The sequence below is a fragment of the Elgaria multicarinata genome, chromosome 3 (assembly GCF_023053635.1).
Source record: "Elgaria multicarinata webbii isolate HBS135686 ecotype San Diego chromosome 3, rElgMul1.1.pri, whole genome shotgun sequence".
NCBI classification, from domain to species: domain Eukaryota; kingdom Metazoa; phylum Chordata; class Lepidosauria; order Squamata; family Anguidae; genus Elgaria; species Elgaria multicarinata.
In genome coordinates, this window is record NC_086173.1 from 6,908,752 (window position 1) to 6,935,839 (window position 27,088).

The following is a 27,088-nucleotide window of genomic DNA, read 5'->3' on the forward strand; positions in this document are numbered from 1 at the left end:
CTACACCAACATTGTTATCTTTTCGGTGCCAAGTCAAGACTTTTCTCTTCTCCTAGGCATTTAACAGCATTTAACAACATATGCTAGGGTGACCATATGAAAAGGAGTACAGGGCTTCTGTATCTTTAACAGTTGCATAGAAAAGGGAATTTCAGCAGGTGTCATTTGTATATATGGAGAACCTGGTGAAATCCCCTCTTCATCACAGTAGTTAAAGCTGCAGGAGCTATACTAGAGTAATCAGATTTAAAAGGGGGCAGGGCACCTGCAGCTTTAACTGTTGTGATGAAGAGGGAATTTCACCAGGTGCCCCATATATACAAATGACACCTGCTGAAATTCCCTTTTCTATGCAACTGTTAAAGATACAGGAGCCCTGTCCTCCTTTTCATATGGTCACCCTAACATATGCCAAGTTTGTTTTTTGTTTTTAATGGATCCCAGAACTGTTGTTGTTTAAAATGGATACTGTTTTATACTGTTGTTTTTTATATATTTTTGATGGTTTTAAATGTTGTATACTTTTTTTTTGTTTTTAACTTTTGTAAACTGCCCAGAGAACTTCAGCTATGGGGCAGTATATAAATTTAATAAATAAATAAATTCTAGCAACTCTTCTCATACCTTCCTAATCCCCAGGAAGGACCCAGCACCCCAGGACTTACCACCTTCTGGGACAGCTCATCCACCAACAGCTGGTTCTGCTGGCTTTTCTCTTCCACCTCCTGGGATTTCTGGTCATAGTTAACAGCCAGCTCCTCCAGAGCTTGCAACACCTCCTTCACCTCCTCCTTGGCAGAGTCATTCTCTGATTGCAGGTGGCTTAGCTCCCGCTGCACTTTTTCATTGTCCCCACGAGTTGACACCAGCAGCTGATGGGAAACAGGCAGGGCGGAGCATAAGTAAGTGGGCCCCAAATTTCAAGAAAAAAGGAGGAAAGATGAACAACAGGCCCAAGCAACAATGATGTGGAAAGAGAAAGGAGCCAGAACAGAATTAGGCAGAACATACACACACTGAGAGAGGGGGGGCACAGTGGTTAGAGTGGTTAGTGTGCCAGATTAGGACAGGAGAAACTGGGGTTTAAATCTCCATTCAGTCATGAAGCTCACTGGGTGATCTTGGGCCAAGACTAGGCAATGTGAGTAACCCTCCCATTAGTTCTTTAATTAACACATTTTTTCTGGGGCGGGGTGGGTGGGGGGATCACTTCTAACCAAAGCAAAGGCCTCCACCTACTGCCTTCTTTATAGCTCATGAATACCTCTGGGCTACATGGTGGGGCTCAGAGACATTCTTAGCCAATTAACATGGCAGGCAGCTGCAGACCAATGCATTCCTCTAAAACACCCCACCACCAAGAAAAAGAAGGGGGAAAGAAAAACGTGCAGAAAACTGTGGGTTCAAAGGAGCTGTTTAGGGCATTGTGGTTCAGACCCCACCCCTGCTTTGGACACACTCGTTCGGGCAGGTTATGTGTCCTTTGTGACTAGCCACACCTCCCATGGCAGGTATTCTGTGGTGGTGCCCATGATAATTTCTCAGATGGCCATCTCCCCTATGAGGGAAGGTTACAACAGCTGGGATTGTTTAGCTTGGAAAAAAGAAGGCTAAGGGGAGATGTGATAGAAGTGAACAAAATTATGCATGGTGTGGAGAACGTGCACAGGGAGACATTTTTCTCCCTCTCTCAAAATACTACAACCCGAAGTCAACCCATGAAGTTGATTGGTGGGAGATTCAGGACAAATAAAAGCAAGGACTTCTTCCCATAGCGTGTAGTTAAATGATGGAACTCACTACCACAAGATGTAGTGATGGCCACCAATTTGGATGGCTTTAAAAGGGGGTTGGATAAATTCCTGGAGGTGAAGGTTATCTATGGCTACTAGCCCTGATGGCTGTGTGCTATCTCCAGTATCTGAGGCAGTAAGCCTGTGTGCACCAGTTGCTGGGGAACTTGGGTGGGAGGGTGCTGTTACGCTCATGTCCTGCTTGAGGGTTCCTGGTCAACAGCTGCTTGGCCACTGTGTGAACAGAATGCTGGACTAGATGGACTCCTGGTCCCATCCAGCATAGGTCTTCTAGTTCTTATGTTCTTAAATCTGCCCCCCGCCCAAAAAGGTTACCTTCCCCTGCCTTAGGCCAATCACCATCTCCCAGCCTAACCTACCTCATACGGTAGCTGTGAGGATAAAATGGTGGCAGTGTGAGGAACTGTGCAGGGAACCATGAGCTCCTTGGAGGAAAGGCTGGATTTAAAACAACAACACCTCATTGCAATGGGGTAGAGAGAGAGAAAGAGAGAGAGAGAGGACACACAAGCACATTGTATTCAGATACATGCACCCTTGCCAATATCCCCTCACAAACACCAGCAAACACGGCTCACCTCTTCCTGGTCCAGCATCTGCTCCTTGAGCTTCTCCATCAGTTGGCTCTGCTGGTTGATTTCGTCATCCTAGGTAGAAAGAAAGCACTTTGGTGCGAGCCACCTTATGCTCTGCTGGTGGGGCAAGGTTTCAGACAGAGAAGGTACCACCAAGGGGAGGACTCTGGGACTGAGATGAGGATAGGACATTAAGCATCTACAGGACCCAAGAGGGGATGGAGGGTGAGGTTTAGCACAAGGCAAGGCGGGGTGGGGGTGGGGAGGAGAGATCTCCGACCTTGTCATCCAGCTGCTTGTAGAGCTTGCGGATCTCCTCCTCATACTTGTGCCGCTCTTCATCAGAGATCCGGATGACGATGGAGGAGTTGTTATCATTAATGGGTGTCTCGTCGCAGGTGTCCGGCTCCACTTTCTCCTCATCGCTCAACTGCTCTGTTTCTGGGACATTCTCACCTGGAAGCATTTCAAATAAGCAGGTGAGGGGAGCCAGGGCTCTCAGGGAGGCAGCACTAGCACCTCTGGATTAGGAAGTGTTAGCATAACCACCTCCATTTTCTAAAGGAAGCTGTATAGTATCCATTATACACCAGGCGAAATGTCATGTACCGAGGGCGTCTTCAAGGGTGTTTTCTGCGAGGGCGTCTTCAAGGGTGTCTCCTGTGTAACTGTCTTATCTATCCAAAACAATAGCTTCATGGCTCCAGGCAGAAAGTTAACTTGAAGCAACTTACTGTTACAAAGGGAACGTTTTGCAGAAGACAAGGGGGCTCTGGTGTTACATTCTGATTGGTTAATATTGCTGTGGGGCACTGCCCCTTTCAGGCTTGAAAAGCCCTGCTGAATTTCCAATTCTTTGTCTGACTGTTGCTTTCAAGACTCTCAGATCTTGATTATAATCAAGAAAGCGCTTTTGGACCCTCTGTCGCTGGAAGTGTGGTGTCGTTCTTGGGGGCTGAATTGGATCTCGTCCCTAAGGGCAAGAACTTGTCTAACAGAAGGATGCTGATGTCACCTACAGACACACACACACACACACACTTCCCTGTTCCCTCTAAACTTAGCTGCAATCCTCACAGTAGCTGGGGGGAAATTAATTTCCCCAGCAATGATACATAGAGCTGTGAGCTATCCCTGTTTTAATGCAAAGTATTTGTGGGTGACTTGATCCTGAACGGGCAATAAAGACCCGTTCACTTTACGTGAGATCTGCTCCTGGTGGGGATGAGAACTGCTAGAACTGGTTGGTGATATGGACCAAGGCCACTGCCTGGGTTTTTGGACTCTCCCTGGGGGGCATGGCTATGGGGAGTGTAATGATGAGTGCCTGCACTGCAAAGGGTTCCACTGCACCATTGGGCAAGACGCAGGATCAGCGTGAGTATCTCTGCACTCTCGCCCCACTGCAGTCTTCTGGCTGACTTGCTGTCAGCCTCAAAGACACCCCACTGCCTCTCCAGTGACTGATCAGTGTGCTGGCGGCCACCTCCCATTTTGAAATAGAGTGGATCCAAGCCCAAGGCAAGCTCTGCCCCTCTTCCCTGCCCCCTTGGCTCACCACTCCGCCAGCGCCCGAGCTCTGCCTCCAGCTTGGCAATGGTCTCCTTCAGGACCTTGTTCTTCTCCTTCTCCTTCTCAAACTTCTTCTTCCACTGCTCAGCTGTCAGTTCCAGGTTCACTGATGCAGTGTTCTTGATTGTCTTGGCCCTGAAATGGGAGAGGGTTAAGTGGAAGCACTTGGCGCCGCTTTGGGCAGAAGACCTCTATCCCATCCGACGCCACCTCCCACGTTCACGGATGGTCCGCTACAGTCTTCCCTGTATCTGTCATCTTCCCACAGCTGAAACGGAGTGGGCCCAAGCCCTAGGAACACAGGAGGCTGCTTTCCGCTGGTCTCTGTCCACCACTCCGCCGCCAAGATCATCTTCTTGGCCTGCCGCTCTGACCATGTCACTCCACTTCTGAAATCTCTTCATTGGCTTCCAATTCACTCCAGAATCCAATATAAACTTCTCCTGTTGACCTTCAAAGCTTTTCACGGCCTAGCTCCTGCCTATCTCTCCTCTCTCCTCTCACACTATTGCCCCGCTCGTGCTCTCCGCTCCTCTGATGCCATGCTTCTCGCCTGCCCAAGGGCCTCTACTTCCCTTACTCGGCTCCGTCCTTTTTCTTCTGCTGCCCCTTACGCCTGGAAAGCTCTTCCAGAACACTTGAGAACTACAAACTCAATCACAGCTTTTAAAACTCAGCTAAAAACTTTTCTTTTCCCTATAGCTTTTAAATATTGAGTTTGTTCTGACCCTATACTGTCAGCTTCACCCTACCCGGTGCCTGTTTACACTTCCCTGTGCCTGTTTGCATTCTCTTTCCCTCCTTATTGTTTACTACAACTTTATTAGATTGTAAGCCTATGTGGCAGGGTCTTGCTATTTACTGTGTAATCTGTACAGCACCATGTACATTGATGGTGCTATATAAATAAATAATAATAATAATAGGTGAAGGCAACATGGCGCTCATGGGTACCACCAACCCCCCCCCTCCCAGACACTGTTCTTGGTACCTGCTAATGTGCCCTACCCTTCCCACTTTGTTTTAATTGACACATTTTCTTACCAGCAGCTGGGACTGCTGTGAAGTGTGGGTTCAAAGGTGTTGCTTAGCATGTTGGGACTCAGACCCCACCCCTGCCTTGCACTCAAGTCTTTTGGGCAGAGGTTCTGTGTCCTTTGATACGCCTGCCAAGGCTGCCTTTTTGCTGTGGCGCCCAGAACAGTTTCTCAAATTGCCCAAATGTGCCCACGGCCCTACCCCTAGACTATGCTGACTGGCATAACTCTTAGCTCTACCTGGAGATGCCAGGGACTGAACCTGGGATGTCTGCATGCAAAGCAAGTGCTCCACTACTGAGCCACCCATCCTACAGCAACCAAAGCCCTTTGACAAAATGAGCAGAAGTCTGTTCACACAACATTGGACTTAACCCATTGATTTTGTACCAGTTTAAGTACTTCCTGACAAAGAATCCTGGGAATTATAGTTCAACAACACTGCTGAGAAAGCTGTTAGATTCCAGTCACCTTCACAGAAATTCAATTCCCAGGGCTCCTTGGGGAAGAGAAATGACTATTAAATCAATTTATATCTGTAGTGCAGATATACCCAAGTGTTAAGAATTCATGCCTTGCCATGTAAGAGCCTTCTTCGTTTTTTTTCCTTTGCTCTTAAAAATCTTTGCTTGAAGAACAACTGTGTGAGGTTGCTACACATCCAACTTTCCAGGAGTGAGCTGGCCCCCTTACTAATTTATTTGACCAGTTCCTTGCCTTTCCCCTTCTGCAACAGAACAGACCACACCAATACAAAGAAAAGGGCGAGATGGGGCAGTTACCGCTGTCCAAACATCAGAGTAGATTTGGTCTCAGCATCATTGTAGCTGGAAGGGGAGCAGCAGATAAACATTGTGGTGCGGCAGTTTCCACCCAGGGAGTCCTGCAGGATGCGGGTCATCTTGCTGTCCCGGTAGGGCACGTAGCTCTTCTACATAAGACAATAAGGGTGGACACATTTGGCTCAGTCATATACACACAGGCCAAAGCGGTCACCGGAAGTACAGGCACTCCGCAGCACTCTCTTAGGGCAGAGCTAGACAGGGCGATATCCTGGGGATTGCCCCAAGATCGTCCCTGTGCATCCCTCCCTTTCCCTGGGATATCGCCCTACCCTTCTGTTGTGGTTTTTCCATGGTCACGGTTTTTCCCGGCTCCTCGTGAGTAACCACGAGGACCCGGGCCCCAGGCACATTGGGGATAGGATGGGGGGAGCGGAACGGTTCACGGTTTTCACATGAGTGCTCATGCGCTCCTTTTTGTTTAAAAGACAAACAAAAAATGGCGGCCACAATGCCGCGTGTAGACCAGAACGACGATCTCACGATCATAAAATCACGAGATCGTCACCGTACAACCCCCTCGTGTAGCCATGGCCTTGGAAGGAGAAATCCTATCTATCCATGCAAAGTCCAAACTCCGCATGTCAGTTTTATAAACGTGGTGAATGGCACATTAGCAGTTGCTGGACATATTCATGTTCTACAGTGTTCCTTAGCATTAGGAAATCTCTCGACACATCATCTTAGGAATGAGCAGAGCTGTAAACAATGCATGTGGGCTTATTTTTACTCATCTCGTTTTGATTTTTCATTGCAGTAATAGGCATATGAGAGAAAACAACAGTTCAGTCTTTCTCAATAGCATCAGTTGCATTACATCCACTCAAATTCACATTTTTAATTTGCTATCATAGTTGACCAGTAATAAAATCTCATGAGGATCTCCTGCCCCTTGCCTCGAGTCCAGAGAGTAATCATCCCCTCCTGGAATATTGTATCATCAGTTAATTTTAACATTGCTGTTTCTCAGTTAATAAAAAGTATATCAGCTCACTTCCAATATCGTGGTACTAATATCTGCGTTGCTGGGAGACAATTTAAGATAACATCCGCTTGTGTACCAGCACACCTGTCTTTCAGATAACCTTGGGACAATAACACTGGGATCACAAGATAAACACGACTTGTTTCTGAATCTTAATAAGTTTGCTGTGTTGAATCTTAACTGCTGGATTCAAGCTCCATAGAAATGTTGATAACTTAAATCATTTATTTATAAGGTTATATACATTCTTTGGCAGGGCTCCTAACACAGACCTGCAATAAGGTTTCTACTATTCTAAGGGATGAGGGTTGTGAGGAGTCTAGAGGCTGGACTGTACTTAAGGAGACAATCCACCATTATTTCACTGTGCCTGAATACAATACACTTGCCTCCACATTTTCAAACTTATGTCTGCAAATGTATAGGATAGAAACCTTTTACCGAATTCTTAGAGGCCTACCAGCCTGCAGGCTATACAAGAGTCTCTTGTGGATTGGAGGTCACTCATGGTTATACATTGCCCTGCCTTGTCCTATTGAAGGCAAAAAGGCTCAAACAAAACATGTTAACAAATTTGGGGTTTAGGTAGAGTGAGCATATGAAAAGGAGGACAGGGCTCCTGTATCTTTAATGGTTGCATAGAAAAGGGAATTTCAGCAGGTGTCATTTCTATGTATGCAGCAGCCAGTGAAATCCCCTCTTCATCACAACAGTTAAAGCTGCAGGAGCTATGCTAAAGTGACCAGGTACAAAAGAGGGCAGGGCTCCTGCAGCTCTAACTGTTGTGATGAAGAGGGAATTTCACCAGGTGCTACATGCATACAAAAGGCACCTGCTGAAATTCCCCTTTCAATACATTTGTTAAAGATTCAGGAGCCCGGTCCTTCTTTCCATATGGCCACCCTACAATACAAAGTCCTTGTTGTTGAGGCTGGTTGTGCTCACCGTGCCCTCAGCCAGAGCTGAGATGACATTGCCAAGCGCTGAAAGGGACTTGTTGATATTCTTGGCCTCATCCAGCACAGCTCCCTCAGCTCCTGTCTTGCTGACCTGGCAGGAAAAGAAAGGGGTTGGTTATGATGATGAAGGTGGCCTTGGCTATGATATAGACTGAATCCTGAAAGGGGAAACAACGTTTCTTCTCCCAGTGGTTGGATATCTCCAGAAGGCCAAAATGAACAGTGACAGATACGTCTACAAATGAAAAATAATTGTCCCAAAGCGTCAGGAGTATACACAAATCCCAAAGCACCTCAAAGAGAGTCCTTGTCAGTTGGGAAAAGAAAAACGCCATCGTGGCACTCCAACAGTTGTGACAGAGGCCTCAAAGGTGCACTCTCCAGGTGACAGGCCCTAAAGAAGGGTTGGGGAACATGTGGCCTTCCAGATGTTGGTGGAAAGCAGCCCCAGCCAGCATAGCCAGTGGTGAGGGATCATGTTGTAGGCCAACAACATCTGGAGGGCCACGCAATCCACATCTCTGCCCTAAAGTTAGCTGCTTGTGCTGGAAGCAAATCACACCCCTATGTTTGACAAGGCAGAGGCGGAAGGCCACGCCGCTCCTAGTAGTTATACTATGCATCTGGCCAAACCAGAGGTTCTGTATAGCCTGCCAAAGGGAGGGTCAGGCACTGCACAGCTCTACTCGGCCTCTGTGCCTGAAGAGAGCTCTGGGCGCATGGAGGATCAGCCTTAGATCCGGAGGTCCCCCGGTTCAAACCCTGGGGGTTGGGTCCCTGACAAGCAGGAGAGGAGAACATAGTATTTGACTGAGCCCTGCTTGAGAATTGTTTCAAGGCATTCTTGGGATCTGTATAGATTTCCAATAATGGACAGCTGGCCTTTGTTTTGTGGGAGGAATCAGATCCTGCCCATCTCGGTAACCAAACCAGGGTCAACAACAAGCGTCTCCAACCCCCAACCCCCCCCCCCCCACCTCCACCACCACCACCCCCGCAAGGCTCCAGCACCTTCTCACTACCAGCCAGATCCACCAGGTAAAGCTTCCCACTCAGTTTCTGCTCAGTCTCCATGTTCTCCTGCTTGATGTTGATGAGGAAAATGCTGTGGCTGCGGGAACTGTGCTCATTCATATCTGCAGGAGAAAAGACAGAGAGACAAGATAAGGCAAAAAAACCAAATGCAAACCCTGGGCAGAGATTTTATCATCATCATCATCATCATCATCTCTCTTTTCTCTATTCAGGTTTATATAATGCTTTCCACAATAGTACCAAAAAACCCAACCATAAGTAAGACAATGGAAACAACGCAATACAATTAATAGGCAAGAAAGCCGCATACATTATAATAATAATAATAATAATAATAATAATAATAATAATAATATGAAGAAAAATGAACAGAACAACTCTTGCAGAGGCCTATAGGACGCTCTGTGACTCCTGAAAAGAAGTAATGTTAGGAAATAACCATCAATACAATAAAGGAAGAGATAAACAGAAGTGATATAACAACCCAGAAAAAGAAATGGGACAATTTATGAGAAATGTACCAGGCTGGGGGGAGGGAACGCGCTAAAAGGGCTAAAAGACGAAACCTGAAATGGAAAGTAATTATACTTATAACTTTGGGTGGTAAAAAGGTTACTGTATAATGCACATTCATTTATTTATGAACATTTGTGTATATATATACTGGAAAATACTGTTTTACTCTGTACAGCACCATGTACATTGATGGTGCTATATATATAAATAAATAAATAAATAAATAAATAATAATAATAATAATAATAATAATAATAATAATAATAACACACTACTGTGTGCTACAAAGCCTCTGTAAAGAGACAAGTTTTAAGAAGACGGCTGAACGTTAGAACTGTGGGGGCTTGTCTAATGTCCATTGGGAAAGTATTCCAGAGGTGAGTGCTGCAACATTAAATGCTCTACTGCAAGTGCTCCTGAGGTGAACCTCCAGAGCATGTGGTCCCCTCAGATGTGCTTCGCACTTGATTTCCTGAACTTGAAACATACAGCCTTCAACCCACTCAGTGTCCATCTAGGCCTGGAGACAGACAATGTTACCGAAAAGAACTGAAGATGGCACAATGGAAGTATAGTTCGCCAATGGGTTTGTATACACACCCTCACACACCTTTATCACTATGCTGTCCAGACCCAACAGGTTTCAAAGCGCTACAAAAAGGTGATTGTGGAATGAGAGTGCACAGAACATGGCCATGTAATGTTATATCACAGTTGAAACCTATTTGAATCCTATCAATTTTCAACTCTGTTTTTTTCTCAGGCCTCAGAAACCAGTCATTTCCAACTCTCATCAGGAAAACCAAAAGTATTATCCATGGCTTGCTTTCCACAAAAAACCAAGAAGTGGTAAAAGTGTTTCTCAACTGTTTCTTACTTTCCAGTGAAGGGAAAAAATGATTACACAGAAAAATAGCACGTGGGAGTGAAGGCTACGTTACAATTCTTCTCTTTGATATCTGCATTTTTTGTAAAGGTTGTTCTGTAGGGTGACCATATGGAAAGGAGGACAGGGCTCCTGTATCTTTAACAGGGAATTTCAGCAGGTGTCATTTGTATGCATGCAGCAGCTGGTGAAATTCCCTCTTCATCACAGCAGTTAAAGCTGCAGGAGCACTGCCCTCTTGACCAGATACAAAAGAGGACAGGGTTCCTGCAGCTTTAACATGCAGCACCTGGTGAAATTCCCTCTTCATCACAGCAGTTAAAGCTGCAGGAGCCCTGTCCTCTTTTGTATCTGGTCACTCTAGTATAGCTCCTGCAGCTTTAACTGTTGTGATGAAGAGGGAATTTCACTAGGTGCTGCATAGTGCATACCTACAAATGACACCTGCTGAAATTCCCTTTTCTACACAACTGTTAAAGATACAGGAGCCCCATCCTCCTTTCCATAGGGCCACCCTATGAGGGAGTATTCAGTCATGCAAAAATCCCCAACTGAAGACTGAAGTGGTACAGTCCAGGGAGAATGTCAGCTCCTCATCTGCTATTTGTATAGCGCAGGCCTGTCTCCAGTCCAGGTGTTGTGACTGAGGTGTGGTTGAGAATAACAGGCTGCAACAGCACATGTTGTCTCTAAGGGGCAGTAAGACTGTTGTCCAGGATAGCTGTGATCCACACAGAAGGCAGAGCCTACCTTCCCAGAGCACTGCTGTGGCACAGAGACCCTCCTACCCACCAGACCTCACTGCTATATATTCCTTACCCATTGTAGCTCACCTCGCTGGCCATCTTCGTCCCAATCGCCAACTCTTGCACATGTAATTAATCAGTACTGATTGAGAGTTGCTGCAGTGTTGTGGTTAAAAGTGTCAATTTAGGACTGAGGAGTAAATCCAGGTTCAAATCCTCACTCAGCCATAAAGCTCGCCAGGCACCAACTCTCAGCATAAGCTACCTCATGGGGTTGTTGTGAAGATAAAATAAATATTGGAGGGAGAATCATGTACACTGCCACTACCTTAGGACAGGGCCCTTGAAAATGTAGGCCATTCTCACCTTCCTTAAGCATGAGGACAATACGAAACCAAATGTAGCCAAGCAGTAATGTAGGGGGTAACCATTGAAAAGGATGATAAGACTCCCATTTTTCTGCTTCTCTGGATAAAGGCCTAGGATAAAGGCTCCCCCACCCACCCTACCCACCATCACCTTTGCCCATTTGCCCATCCTCAGAACTCACTGGTGACAGCCACATGACGGTTGGATTTTCCCTCATCGATGACATCTAAGATTTCTTCAGGGCTGGAGACAAAGCGTTCAGTACAGCCCTGAAGAGGAAGAAACAAGAGTCATGCCATAGAATATGGTGATGGTGACCTCATCTCTCTTTTAAGTTCATGCTACACCACCACCATCCTGCCACACACAGGTCAGTGTCACACCTGGGCAGCTCCTCCTGCCTTCTCACCACAGGCACATACCCTAAGGCATGGGTTCCCAACCTTTTTGGGCCAGTAGACATGTTTGGAATTTTGAGAGAGTGACGTGCTCCCTCACAAAATGGTTGACATGGTAGTGGTGGCGGGGATTGCTCATTCATAAAATGGCTGCCATGGTGGGCATAGCTGGTCACAGAATGCTCATTTTCCAAAAAGCAAACTGGTGAGACTAAAAGAAAAATAACTTGCCCAAGAACCTAAATACAAGATCCTCTGTTTTGAACCAAAATGAAGATGGTTCTGAAGGGCAGCACTTCACCTTGCAGCATGCCGGCCGCCCAGTTAAAAATTAATCTTAAGAAACAAAATAAAAATCAGGAGAGGCAGGAAGTCTGGCGAGCACCCAGAGAAGTGTCTATGGGCACATTGGTACCGATGGACACCATATTGAAGACCCCAGTCCTAGGAGGTAGACCAGGGATAGGCAACCTTTTGAGCCTGTGGACACATCTGGAAATTTGAAAAGCTCTTATGGGCACAACCATAAAATAGCTGCCATGGCTGGGGATGGTTAATCACAAAAGACAAATAACCTGCCCAGAGGCATTTGTGGGACATTAAGATAGCAACAGCAAGAGGCGCCCATTTCACTTTGAACCAATCCCAGCGTCAGTTAGAAAATATATAAATATTTTTAAAATAAAAATTGGGAGGCATAAAGTGCCTTCATGGGCACCAAGGGTGGTGTCTGGGGGCACACTGAGGCCTGTGGGCAGTACCCTGAGTATGCCTGAGGTAGATCAATTAAAGAAGGCAGTATTTCTACTATACACAATATTTTCGAGCACAGCCATTATACAGAAGTATCTGTGTACTTCTGTTTATTATCTGGTATTAAAAGACATAGCCATAGGAACTGCTTTAAAAACAAATGGTGTTTTGTTTTTGTAATTTAAACTTGGCCTCTACACCTTGCTGAGACTCTTGCTTCCCCATCCAAAGCCTAAAGCTGCATCCCTGAGGCAGACCACTGGGCAGACCTGACAGGAGTGCAACTTAGTGTTGTCTCTCCCCTCTGCCCGCCACCCCAGGAATCTCACCTTCACAAACGGCACACGGTTCTTGTCCTCATGAACTGAGAGATTGGTCTTGGTCACTGTCGGCAAAGAGAGGACATCATTCAGAAAGGGCTGAGTTAATCCAGGGAGATATACATTTCTACTCAGTTTCCACCACCACTACCGCCAGAATCCCATCCCACCCCAAAGTCACTAATTCCCATCCAACCTTTCTCCTTCACTCCTGGCTTGCAATTGGCACAGCCTACTATCCATGCCGTTCAACACTTAACATCCCTGAGGATCACTCACCATCTAGCAAATCGCGGATTTTGTCCAAGTAGATTTCAAAGTAGGAAACCTGTGGGGAAAATGGATAGGATGACTGTAATGGAGTGGAGGTCTTCAAATTCCCCTATGCCATTATTCCCATAGGTGCATGCCTTTCTAGGAGCCAGACTGCTCAAAGTGAGGGCAAGCAATGCACTCCAATAATTTCAAACCAAGACAAGTGTACAGCTTGAGCCCTATGGGTAGAAACTGTCTCTCTTGTTCAGCCCATAGCATCTTCATGACATTATGTTGTATCCAGTGTCAGTCCTACTTAGATTGGGTCTTAGGCACATTTGGAATGTTGACAGTGTTGTGGGCACTCTCACAAAATGGCTGCCACGGGGGGCTTGTTAATTCACAAAATGGCAGCGTTGGATGTATGTGTGTGCCTGAGCTCTGAAACACAAAACCACCCTTTCGCACCCACATTTTTCATCTCCAATACTAATTTCACAAAAGGCAATCTTTTGAGGCTGAGAGATGTGGGACCCAGAGGGATTCTGGGAAATAAAGACAGTGCTGGAGGCTAATGCTTCACTCTGCAGCAATTTAAAACACACACACATTTAAAACAAAATACAAAGCAGGAAGGGCATGGAGCCTGGTGGGTTCCAAGGGAAGTGTCTGTGGGCACATTAGTGGCCATGGGCACCATGTTGGAGACTCCAAACACATTGAAATAAATGGGACTTGAGCTCTGTTCATTTCAATGGCTCTACTCTAATTAGAACTAGCATTGTATACAACCCATTAAATAGATGCTTAGTAGTAGTAAGAATAAAGCACCCCTCTATAGTTTTCTTAGATTCAACAGTGCTGTGGAGCTCAAACTGCTAGAATTCTTTGAGCCAACACTGGCTCCCTGCTCCACTGGGTAAAGGGAGAGGTGGTTTCTCCATTGGTTGAAGGGTAGGGTGACCATATAGAAAAGAGGACAGGGCTCCTGTATATTTAACAGCTGTCATGATGAAGAGGGCATTTCACCAGGTGCTTCATGCATACGAATGACACCTGCTGAAATTCCCTTTCCTTTGCAACTGTTAAAGATACAGGAGCCCTGTCCTCCTTTCCATATGGTCACCCTAGTGAAGGGAGAGGGGGCGCCTGGACACTACGGGACTCAAAATGGCTGGTCCTCAAGAAAAGCTATCAAGGTTTCCTTTTGGACTTACTGGCTGCCATCTGCCAGATGTACTTGCCAGCCCTTGGACCTATCTGACCCCCTGATCAGGGGAGTCCCTTCCCAGCTATCTCCTTTCCCCTTTCTCTCCATCGCACCACCATTTGCGAATACAGCTCCTTCGTTCTACCCACAACCATCACTGCCCGTACCCACCGGTTCCCCCACTCCGCACGCCTCTGACCTTAATGTGGAATTCCAGGTTCTCATCCATGGAGTAGATGTGGTTGAAGATGTCCTGGGCAATGCGTGGGATGATACCCATGAGCTGGGGGTCATGCAGCTTACCCTGGAATGGAACAGAAGCTCAAGCTATGAGGCTTAAAGGGGCCCTCCCTTAAATGTTCCACAGCTAAGTGTTGGCTTTTGAGAGACCAGCTCCATCTCTCAGTGCAACAACCAGGCCTGTGATTCCTAGCCATGGCCCAAATTTTAAAAATATATATTCGACAACCCCTTACCTCCATGGTGTGCGTCTTCCCCGAGGAGGTCTGCCCATAGGCAAAGATGGTGCCATTGTACCCAGCCAGCACATCTGCATGAGAAAGGCAGATGACTGAGAAAGAGGACTCATCCATGGCTTGCCACCCCAGCCTTCCTGCTCCCCTATACAAACCATTCCTATTAAGTGCCCACCCATGTTTACTAATACCCAGACCTACCTTTGACAATCTGCATGGCACAGGCATGGTACACTTGCTCCTGGGTGGTGTTGGGTGGGAAGACACGGTCGAAGGCATAGGGCTTCCCCTGGGGTGGAGGGAGCAGAACAAAGAGGAGAAAGGGTTTGCTGGGAGCACCTAGAGGCTTATGTGAAATGCTCACTTTGGCAGCACCAATCTCACTTCCTGGATCTTCTGTTTCCACAATCACAGCATAGTCCAGTCCTAGGCATTCTTATTTGGAAACCCCAGATAAATCGATTACTCCCAAATAAATTGATTGAACCAAAAGACAATAAGGTTCCCCTTAGCAATGTTACCAAAGAGAATTGAAGAGGCCAGACTGGGAACCTTACAGGCTGGATGTGGCCCACAGACCAAGGGATCCCCACCCCTGTGTTATGTGCAGGGCATCTTCCCCAGAAGGAGATTCAAGTTCAGTGAAATCATGCAAATTTATCCCAGGATTCTCCTCTGCTCTCCAGAATGCTAGCTGTCATTTGCTAGACCCTGTGGTTCTCACGAATGACAAGACCTTCATATAAATGCCCCCCCCCTCCCCAGGCCTGCAGCTCTTCTCAGATCCATCATAACAGGGATAGACAACGTGGTGCCTTCCCGATGTTTTGGACTTCAGTTTCCATAAGCCCCAACCAATATGGCCAATGGTCACTAATGATGGGGACTGCAATCCAAAATATCAGGAAGGCAGTAGATTGCCTACCCCCCCCCAATCCCGCATAAGAAAGATTTGAGAGACTGAAAGCTCCATCACACCTGGAGAAAAATGCTGGCTACTGCGGCTTTTCCGCTCCTGGTTTTGTTGCTCAGTTACTTCCTGTTTGAAAACAGGAAGTAAACAATGAGCACAAGGCCCATTCAGTCCGGTGTTGTAATCACGCTGCTTCTCCCACACACAGCAAGAGAAAGCAACAACCAGACTTTTTCTGGTTTTTCTTGCAGCACAAGGAAGGCCAGAAGGAGTGGAAGGCACGCGAGAGGCGGATGACATCATGTGAGGGACCTGCGAAAAATCCATGAGTGCCCAGTAATGGGTGTGCAATAAAATGATCATCGGATGGAGCTCTGAGCCAGACCACAAGGTGTGCTTCAAAGGGCCAGCATGAGAAATACTGAGTTCCTGCACTTCCTGTATCGGCTGTTCCATGTACAGGGAGCTGTCCAACTGCTGGATTCATTAAAATGTAGATTTGGTAGCTTTCCCAAACGCAGAGGCTTTTTGATATGTCTCCATCTGCTGCAGGTCTGATACATGGCAAGGAGCAGAAGTCAAGATCACACAACCCACAGGCACCAGCCGCTGTCGCTTAAATCAGGGACAATGCAAATGGGAGACGTCTCAGCACCACTGCTTCCCCTGGCCGGTACCAGCACAGTGACTGATTTATTTATTTATCTATCGCATTTATATCCCGCCTTTTTTCTTCTAAGGAACCCAAGGCGGCGTACATAATCTTCCTCCTCTCCATTTTATCCTCACAACAACAACCCTGTGAGGTAGGTTGGGCTGAGAGTCTGTGACAGGCCCAAAGTCACCCAGTAGATTTCCATGGCTGGGTGAGGACTAGAACCCGGATCTCCCGACTCCCAGTCCAACACTCTAGCCACTACACCACAACCATGGGTTGTTCCAGTCACTTCAACCTGATGATCTGGGGCAGAATAAGCTGTACCTTAAGTATACCTGTGCAGCAATTACTTGAAAACCTGAGCATCTGAACCGGAACTGAACCAGAGGGTTGGGAAATAATGGGGAAACTGAAAAGTACTGAAATGTGTATGTGTAAAGATTAGGTTTCCTATGTGATTGCCAAGGCTCTTGGGTGCACAGCCAGCCACTTTTTTTTGCCCAGGCAGATTACCCATTAGCACAAATTATTATTATTATTATTATTATTATTATTATTATTATTATTATTATTATTTATATAGCACCATCAATGTACATGGTGCTGTACAGAGTAAAACAGTAAATAGCAAGACTCTGCCGCATAGGCTTACAATCTAATAAAATCATAGTAAAACAATAAGGAGGGGAAGAGAATGCAAACAGGCACAGGGTAGGGTAAGCAGGCACAGGGTAGGGTAAAACTAACAGTATAAAGTCCGCACAACATCAAGTTTTAAAAGCTTTAGGAAAAAGAAAAGTTTTTAGTTGAGCTTTAAAAGCTGCAATTGAACTTGTAGTTCTCAAATGTTCTGGAAGAGCGTTCCAGGCGTAAGGGGCAGCAGAAGAAAATGGACGGAGCCGAGCAAGGGAAGTAGAGGCCCTTGGGCAGGCGAGAAACATGGCATCAGAGGAGCGAAGAGCACGAGCGGGGCAATAGTGTGAGATGAGAGAGGAGAGATAGGAAGGAGCTAGACAGTGAAAAGCTTTGAAGGTTAACAGGAGATGTTTATATTGGATTCTGAAGTGAATTGGAAGCCAATGAAGAGATTTCAGAAGCGGAGTAACATGGTCAGAGCGGCGAGCCAAGAAGATGATCTTTGCGGCAGAGTGGTGAACAGAAACCAACGGACTGATGTGAGAAGATGTATGTTGATCATCTGAATAAGAGCATCATGAGCAAAAAATGTATTCTAAGTCAGGGATGGTCAGAAGGTAGATCTTCAGATGTTTTGGACTCCAACTCCCAGAAGCCCCTGCCAGCATGGCCAGTGATCAGGAATGCTGGAAGCTGAAGCCCAAAAGCTCTAGGAATCTACTTTCTGCCCAGCGCTGCTCTAAATAATCAGCCACCACCTAACCCACACTCAGCTGAAAACACACTGTCCTCTGCATATTTAGCACAACAGTTTATATAGTTCTCCTGCACCTGCCTCCTCCCCTTGTCACATTTCCAGGATACAGGAGCTCTGGGTTAATTACACCTTGCTCTCCTATTTCTGAGGGGGAAGCACTCTTTAAATAAATCTGAGAAAGGAGGTCAGGGAGAGGCGAGAGAGGGATGGTAAGTGAGGCTCTTGTGATTTTCCTGTGATGCACCAGATTGTCGTCTTGAGGCAGCCCCAGAATGCATCTGGAAAGTGAGGTCACCGCCAAGCTAGAGGCACCCTTAAACCACTCTCTCAGTTTCCATGCAACTGACTTGCATGGGAAAAGCTCTGCATTACGTCCACATCATACAAGTTTCATGTTAGAAGTAACATGCAGCATCACAGGTACCAAAGGAAAACTCCAACCTTCACCAGACATTTCCAGCTTCTTGGAGTTAAACATTTTGGGACATATTTGGCAATAGTATCTATTTCTCAATCACTTTAATTAACAAGCACGGATATCCCTATGTTCTTGTGAATCCTATCCCACTGTTTTGTCTTAGTTTGAATGCAGCTCTGCTACTGCTGATACACATCTTGAAACAGTAAGCTCCAAAAAGCAACTGTAAGGATTTCCATTTCCTCACTTCTACATTAATTTTGAAATCTGCACACTGCCTGTGTTTGCAAGTAATGCTAAGCCATGATTTGGAGTTATGGGGATGAGTCTTTGTGAGCTCTGGGCTTGTGTTGCTCCCCTCTTCCAGCATGGCTGCAAGGAGGCGTTTGAGAACTTTTCACTTCTGTTTTTGAGTAACCACAGTTTAATGTTACATCTGAACCCAGATAAACTTCAGTTACTCTTAACTATAGTTTACTAAAAACAAGCCATCTTCAAACTATGGTTTATGAAGCTGTCTTGTTTCAGTAAACCATGGTTTGGATTAACCACAATTGAAGGTGCAAATGTAATGCTAAACTGTGGTTAACCAAATACAGAAGCAGAAGCTTCCTCTTCACAGTCACACAGGATGAAGAGAGGGGAGAGCATGCAAGTCTGAGACTCACACAGGCTCATCCTCATAATGCTAAATTATGATTTAGAACAGCCTTCCCCAACCTGGTGCCCTCCAGATGTGTTGGACTGCAATTTTCATCATCCCCAACCAGCATGGCCATTGATTTGGACCCATGATAGATAACTTACAACTCCCATCAGCCCTAGCCAACATAGGGATGTGAGTTGTAGGCCAAATCTTCTGGAGGGCCCTAAGTTGCCTACCCCAGGTTTAGAGTTACATGCAAATGCAGACACTGATTTATAGTAGGCATTCTCCAACATAAACAATGTGATACAAATAATGTACCTTTCTTTTGAGAAAACTTAAACAGAAATGGAAATTATTGTTAAAATTGCTATATCAATTCTTCCTGCTTCAATTATTTAAGTGACTTTTATTTAATCCCTTACTCCACTACGTGGAAAATAGGTCTGATGTTTTGAAACATTGCTTGGTTTATATTCCCAAAGAGAAAGGTAAGAGTTGATCTAACTTTTGTATATTTTTGGTTTTGCACGATCATTTCTGCACTTACTAGCAACGGGAAAGGACCAGAAGCTGTCTGGAGATCCTCTCTAGTCATCAGCCATTCTCAAATCTAACCTCACAGCCGTAAGAAATTCACTGGAAGATGCTGTGTGGGGGGTGGGGGATGGAGAGGGTTATACTGAGATTCTCAGGATATTACATTCTGAGCCCAGTATTGAATTCTGCATTTGTATGATGTGATCCTTGAAATGAGGAATGCAATGCATCCCTGGCTGGAGACTATAGAGGCGCTTACAAGATATGTATCTTTTCTTTTCCTTTAATTTCCTGGTTTTCCAGAGATGTCACAATGACGTGTATTATTCTGCATTATCAGATGGTTCTGAATTTTAGGGCTTTTTTGAAATACACTCCCATACTGCTCTTTGGTGTGTGTGTGGGAACTACACCCCCCCCCACACACACACACAGGTTACAGACCATGTGCTTTGTTCCTCTAGACCCTAGACAGGTCTGACCTTAGGGGTGGGTGAGCTGGGCAGTTGCCCAAGGTGCCAAGCTGAGGAGGGTGCCAAGCAGAGCTAAGAGTGGACTCCAACATCACACCTGCACCAGGCCCCATAAAACTTCCAAGTAGCCCTGCAAAAAGTGACCACATTGTGGGACCACCATAGGCACTCCTCGCCTGGAGGGCTATTTATCCTAATGCCAGCCCTGGCCCTAGAGTCTATGGGAATAAAACTAGCATTTGGCAGCCAGTAATGCCCATTGCTGAGATCATGCCTATTCGCCCAAGAACAGGAAGGTGCATAACCTCTTTATCACCACACACCAGTCAGTCAACACCCAGAACAGCTAACATGGAAGGCGAGCCTGCTGTTTAACTTGGACAGAGAACTCTATTTCCAGAAGACCTGGCCCAGCGAGGCTGAATTAATCAGACTGTATGATTTATTTATCTATATTTATGAATCGCTTACATTAAAGACATTTCTAAGCAATGTCCTAAAACAAGTCTTCATGCAGAGAACAAGATTATCGCTCTGGGGATGGCTGTTGGAAAAGGTGTTTTCAGTAGGCGACAAAAAACCCAGAAAGGTTGGTGCCGGCCTAATTTGTAGTGGTAGGGAGTTCCAAAGAATGGGTGCTATGATACTGAAAGTCCTATTCTGAGCTGTGGTGGATTGGACCCCCAAAATCTTGGGTATGTCCTGATGAGCGCTGCCTCCGAGCATAGCTATGGCCTGGCTCACCAAGCTGAAATAGACTCATACAGTATCCAGTATGAATAGCTATGGCCTGGAACCCTTTCAGATGAAACATGCAAGTTTATGGATCTCCATAGCAGGGGTGAGGAACCCCCTTCAGCCCAAGGGCTGAATTCAATTTCGGAGAAACTCTGGGGGGCTGCATTCCAGTGGTGGGTGGAGCCAAAGGCAAAAGGGACAGGGACAAAATACCAGCATATTGTAACTTAGAAGTTCTTATTGCCCAGGGTTGGGGCTAAGGGAAGGTGTGGCCTTCTAGGGAATCCCAGTAGGGTGGATTGGGACCCTTGGAAGGCCAGATTTGGCCCCCGGGACTAAGGTTCCTCACCTCTACTCTATAGTATTAAGGCCAAACCAGTGCTGCCCACACACAAAAGGTATAATTGGAGACCATAGGTGCCACCACGTTGCAACCCAGAGAACACTTATTTCCCTTTAGCTCTACCATGACTGGCAGAAGGACTTGCAGCCCGTCTGCCTCCTAGCCCATTTCAGCCCAGATCCCCACTGTTCACTCTCTTGCTCTCCTGAAGCACACAGGAGTTTAGTTCTGCCCCACAGCAGACGGGGGAGAAGGATGAATTATGTGTCCTGAAAAGGGACGGTGTAAGAGAGGCAGTGATGGAAATCACTCCTCCTGCTTCAAATGTATTTATTTTATTTAAATAAACCACAGTTCAAGAAACCTGTGAGTTGCTCACAGAAATTCTTCCAAGTGGCTAGATCAGGGGGCTGTCTAAATGCTCAGAAAGCCCCGGGGTGGATGGTGGTGGCGTGGCATCAGTTATATGCCGCTGGTGCAATTGCGCACACACCCCGGGGCTTTCCGTCGAATCTGCGGAGAAAAAAAGTCAGGGACTTACCCCACCTTTTTCTTCTAGAGCGAGGTGAGGATGCGCAAGACAGCCCCCAAAGCCTTGCTCCAGAGTCGCAGTGGAGGTGTTTCTGGGCAGTGCCTGGGAAGAGGGCAGGCCTCACGCTGCATCCCTCAGGGGAATAGAACTGCCTGTACCCCTTGCAAGGCCCCTAACTCTCAGATTTACTATCAGGAAAGCTGAGTGCACAGTTGCACTGGCTTTCCTATGTCCCTGATGCTGCACCGTGCTACAGTCTCACTTTCTCTTACAAGGATTGCATAGGTTCCTCACACTATACAAATTCCTATATGCAGCAGAGATGTAGGTATCAGAACCTTCATAGAATCATAGAATCATAGAATAGCAGAGTTGGAAGGGGCCTACAAGGCCATCGAGTCCAACCCCCTGCTCAATGCAGGAATCCACCCTAAAGCATCCCTGACAGATGGTTGTCCAGCTGCCTCTTGAATGCCTCTAGTGTGGGAGAGCCCACAACCTCCCTAGGTAGCTGATTCCATTGTCGTACTGCTCTAACAGTCAGGAAGTTTTTCCTGATGTCCAGCCGGAATCTGGCTTCCTTTAACTTGAGCCCGTTATTCCGTGTCCTGCACTCTGGGAGGTTCAAGAAGAGATCCTGGCCCTCGCATGGCTTTAAAAAGAGGTTAGGACCAGTAACTAGCAATGGAACCCTCACATTCAGTTGCAAGATAGTTCTGATTTTCAAATGCTAAGCACAGTCAATTTGGGACAGGTAGTTATGACCTTGAGCTTCCTCAGGACACCTGACCGGCTGCAGCCAGAAACAGAATTCTGGGTTTGATGCATTGTTATTTTTACCCAGAACACCAATAATCCTATGAGTTATTGCTTTAGAGAGCACTCAAGGGGAAAACAGCAGGAAATAACAAATGGACAAAGGTCAGTTCACCCTACATAAGGCCTCTCAGGCCTTAGCTATGGGCTGATACCCGGGATCACCCCTGTGCGTCCAGATGACGCACAGGGGATCCCGGGATCACGGAGGGATCATCTCTCCCTGGCCCCGGGATTATTATTATTATTATTATTATTATTATTATTATTATTAATTTATTTATTTATTTATATAGCACCATCAATGTACATGGTGCTGTACAGAGTAAAACAGTAAATAGCGAGACCCTGCCGCATAGGCTTACAATCTAATAAAATCCTAGTAAAACAATAAGGAGGGGAAGAGAAAGCAGACAGGCACAGGGTAGGGTAAACAGGCACTGGGTAGGGTAAAACTACACTTTGGGCCCAGTTTTTCCTGCAGAGCCCGAGACTGCGAGGGTGTGGCCCGTTTCTGCAGCTTTTCCCGGCTCCGCTCGATTACTCACGTGGAGCCAGGAGCTGCACCCATCAAGGCTAGGGTGGGAAGAGCAGGGAAATCATTTTTTAAAAACAAAACAAAAATAAAACACCCCTACCTTTAGTCGCTCCAACGCTCGTGCGCAGTCGGCCCTTTAAAAAATTAAAAATGGCGGGCGCGACGCCTCTCTTCTTGAAGCTGTCGTGCCTTCCGCGTAAACAAGGGCGAGATCTCACGTTATTCACAACGCGAGGTCTCCCCTCCTCTCCCCCGGATTTCCAGTTAGGTCTAGCAAAGGCCTAACTGGTACTAGATAGTCCCACGATGTCCCTGGTTAGAATACCAAGGAAGTTTCTCCTCTTTTGCCAATAAATAAACAAACAAATAAAATGTATTATGGTTTATGAATGCAGAACGGTTGGATATTATTATAATTTTTATTATGTTATAGTACTAATAGTAAGTACTATAACATAATAATAATAATAATGTAGTTACTACTATTAATATTAGAGCAGCAGCATTTAATGCAGAGGTGGGGAGCATGTGGCGCTCTATATGTTGTTGGATTGCAACTCCCATCAGCCCCAGTCAGCAGAGCCAATGGGGAGGGGATTTGTAATTCAACAGCGTCTGGAGGACTACACATTCCTTATCCCTGGTTTAATGGGAAGTGCTATATTTATCCTCACAACCTTCCAGTGAGATAGTTAATGTTCCTATTTTAGACCAATGATTCACACTAGAGATGTGCACCTACCTTAAGCATATGTTTGCCCATTTGAACACGAAGCATGGGCTGAAGGGGGGGGTCTACTTTTCATCAGGTGAAAACCACAGGAGGGTGGGGGCACACAGCTTATTGCTGGACCTCTGTGGTTACTTGCAGGAAAGACACTTTTCATATGCTTGCCCCCATCCCATGCATTTTGCCCTTTCTGAATCGTCCCCCCGCCACCATAATTTTTTCCTGGTGCTGCCATTGCTTTTCACCCAAAAAAAGGAACATGCAACGGGGGGGAGCAAAACTCAACCCCCTTTTCCACCTTACTTTATTTCCTTTTCCTCCAGCCTGGCTCCAATATTAGAAACAGGGCTGGCCCTCCCTTGAGGCAGGGTGAATCCCCCCACCTCAAGCAGCTGATCCAGAAGGGCAACAGATCCCATGTGCCTGCTGTAAGAGTCCCAATGCTGCCGCCTGTGCCTCTCAAAGTAAGGCTGAAGTCCTAGGTTCCTCACCATGCTGGGTATCAACCTCAGAACACTAAGGTTTCCATAACGAGCCCTTGAGTCCCCAGTGGCCACTCTGCTGTCCTGCATGGCAAATTCATACACAAAATCCTTGCCTTTTCTTTTCAGTTCAGACATGTACACTAAAGTCTACAGGTTTGATGGGATGAGAGCAATGGGGAAAATCAGAGGATAGTGACTGGGAAAATTATCTCTCTTGCTCTGCTGGGCTTCTGGCACTTGTTCAAATTTCCAGGGGTGAGTGGGGAGGCATACAAAATAATAACCTGATGAATAATCACTAAGATATGAATAAATGCTTAGGAAGTCATTGAGTGTTATCACACAGGGGGAAATCGCATTTCCTTACCGTCACTTCTCCACCCACCACGTTTGTCCCTCATTACTTCCTCTTTTGAAAGAGGAAGTAAACAACCTGCACGTGGCCCGTTCAGTAGGCTGTTTTGATCCCACTGCTACTCCTGCACACAGCAGGAGATAGCAGCAACTTCTATCTTTAAAAATAAGTCGGACTTACTGGGGTGGTTTTTGGTGGTGCGAAGAAGGCTAGAAGGGGTGGGAGGCAGACAACGTTGTGAGAAGGACCTGAAAAAAATCTGTGAGTGCCCAGTAACGAGTGTGCAATAAAACACTCATCTGATGGAGCTCATTGACAGGAATTCAGTTCCTTCAGGGATTTTTTTGAAAGCGATGGAATAATTTGATTGTTTGCGTTTTGCAGCCCCTTAAAGACGAACACATTTATTATGACATAAACTTCAACAGACTGTCGGGGATGCTTTAGGGTGGATTCCTGCATTGAGCAGGGAGTTGGACTAAATGGCCTTTTAGGCCCCTTCCAACTCTACTATTCTATGATTCTATGACTCTAGTCCACAAAGGCTTTTACTGCCATGATAAATTGGTTCGTCCTTAAGGTGCCACAGGGCGTTTTGCTCTTTTTGCTGCAACAGACTAACACGGCCACACCTCTGGAAGTTGCTTCAACATTTTATTAATTCTAGTTTCCTCGTAGGAAGTTGTATTCAAGCACCCAGGATCTATCACATTGCTCATTACCTTCTCAGCATATGAACCGGCCCTGCTGCATGGGATGACCAACAGCTGTGTCAAAGGGAGACAGAGACTATTGTGATCATGAACTTGCAAGAGCAGACAAACATCACCTCCTTATTGTGATGCTGCCAGTGTCATAGTCCAGCCAGAGGAGGGGAAAGAGCCAGGAGCCAGCATATCCTACCCAACTCTGGTAGGGTGGCCAGCTGCCCTACTTTACAGAGGACAGCCCTCTATCTGAAGGGCTGTGCGAGGACAGTCTACTATTTGAAGGCATCTTGGACTTGAAGGGGTATCCAGTCCATGCTTGGTGTAAAGATAAAGTACCTTAAGAAGGCAGAGCAGGGAGGGGCCTTGAAGTTGACCATCAACACCTGGACAGCGGACTGAGCAAGGCACATGGGTCCCCTGATCATAGTCTTCTCTGCTATGGTGAGATTCTTGTATTTCTAGTTTCATGGTCGACATTTTTTTCTAGATCTGTCTATCTAATATGTATAAGCAATTTTTGTACCACCCTGTGCCTGTGCCCTCTTTCTTCTGAATGTGTAACTATCCACTCTAGTCTGGCAAATTCTGGACCTAACCCTCCACTGGGCACAGACTAGAGGAGAGAGTGAAGAACAGGTCAGATCTTCCTCAGGTTTTGATGAACCCGCAGCTTTGAAAGGCTGGCTTGCACGTTCAGAGCCAAACCCCTGAAGGGCAATAAGCCTCGAACCACAGCTGCCATATGTGGATGGAGATGGTGGCTACGTAGACTCTATCAAAACCATGCTGCTTGTTAGCTCTACCTCAGCGATAAGATCAACAACACTGCAACCAGAGAGAGACAGCAGAAAAGAGAAGGGAGAGAGTAGAGGAGATAGCAGAGGTTGTCCTATTCTGAATGTGCAAATATAAGGTCATCGATTATCAAGAGCTCTTCCCTATCATACAATTTCCATCCCATCTCCTTTTCTGTGGCCACTACCACTAATAAATGTTGAAGGTGATGATCTGAGGAGGCATTTGATGACCTGACACCCTAGTGATGGTCTCTAGGAAGGGACTGTAGCCACAAACTCACATGCCTTTGGACCTATACTGAGGAGATGCCAAGCAAAACCCACAGTCAATTGAAAAGGAATTTGAATAGAGCTGGTGGTGGATCAGACTGATGTGATGGTTACTTATACGTTTCCATTTACTGTATCAGAGATGGGGAATGTGTGGTTCTCAGATGTTGTTGGACTGCAATTCCCATCTGCTGGGAACCAACCACCATTGGTTCCCAACAGAACCAATGGTGATGGAACATGGGAGTCGCAGTCCAACAAATTCTGTTAAGCCACATGTACCCTATGGGTGGTGGGAAGGTCTTTGCCCCAAGGAAATTACAGTCTAAATTTGGACAATGAGGGACAACTGGAGAGTTGGAGGGAAGGGGAATTTATCAAACAACAGAGAACGGAGGGTTGGCAGAGGCAAAAGCAATGATGGTGAATGAATGTCAGCAAATACACTCACATTAACATAGGTTTTATTTCAGCTGGGGATGGGAATTAAGGTTTTTCCCCCCATTTATTAAGTATTAAAAATAGTTTTATTGATTTTCAAGTAAGAATAAATGCATTACATACATACTGAAACAAAGAAAAAAAAACAATAAGAATGTTCCCACAGCACCACAGTGAAAAGCATGAATATTCATATCATGGGTATTCATATCACAACGAATATAGCAATATTAGCCAAATATACACCTTCTTATACAGAACAAGCTCCAGGTTAAGTTAAAACCCCTGACCAAAAGGATTCTTGGGACAGTGGAGGTCGAGGTTCACCAGGATTCATATTAATAAACGAGAAAAAGTCAAACCACTTCTCCAAAAATGTGCCCGATATCATTTCCTCTCTTGCTAACCGCTATGTTGAGACTAATTAAGGGATTTTTATCCTGCCCTTCCCCCCCCAAAAAAAGAATAATCCTGAAGCACAGTTTACAAACATTTTTTTAAAAAAATTACACTCAATAAAAAGAGATCGCCAAAATAAAAACTA

General features: G+C 46.0%; 1 protein-coding gene across 2 annotated transcripts in view; it reads right to left on the reverse strand.

The window, feature by feature from the left end:
• Nucleotides 1-27,088, reverse strand: part of KIF5A (kinesin family member 5A) — a 62,397-nt gene that overhangs the window by 19,515 nt on the left and 15,794 nt on the right. For both annotated transcript variants that reach the window (XM_063119209.1, XM_063119208.1), the window contains exons 2-14: nt 14,950-15,037; nt 14,749-14,822; nt 14,472-14,576; nt 13,087-13,135; nt 12,817-12,872; nt 11,518-11,605; nt 8,796-8,920; nt 7,771-7,875; nt 5,781-5,929; nt 3,948-4,096; nt 2,670-2,845; nt 2,393-2,461; nt 666-872 (exon numbers count right to left, since the gene is read on the reverse strand). In XM_063119209.1, coding sequence (XP_062975279.1) covers nt 666-872; nt 2,393-2,461; nt 2,670-2,845; nt 3,948-4,096; nt 5,781-5,929; nt 7,771-7,875; nt 8,796-8,920; nt 11,518-11,605; nt 12,817-12,872; nt 13,087-13,135; nt 14,472-14,576; nt 14,749-14,822; nt 14,950-15,037 — 1,440 coding nt within the window. The remainder of the gene's footprint in view (nt 1-665; nt 873-2,392; nt 2,462-2,669; nt 2,846-3,947; nt 4,097-5,780; nt 5,930-7,770; nt 7,876-8,795; nt 8,921-11,517; nt 11,606-12,816; nt 12,873-13,086; nt 13,136-14,471; nt 14,577-14,748; nt 14,823-14,949; nt 15,038-27,088) is intronic.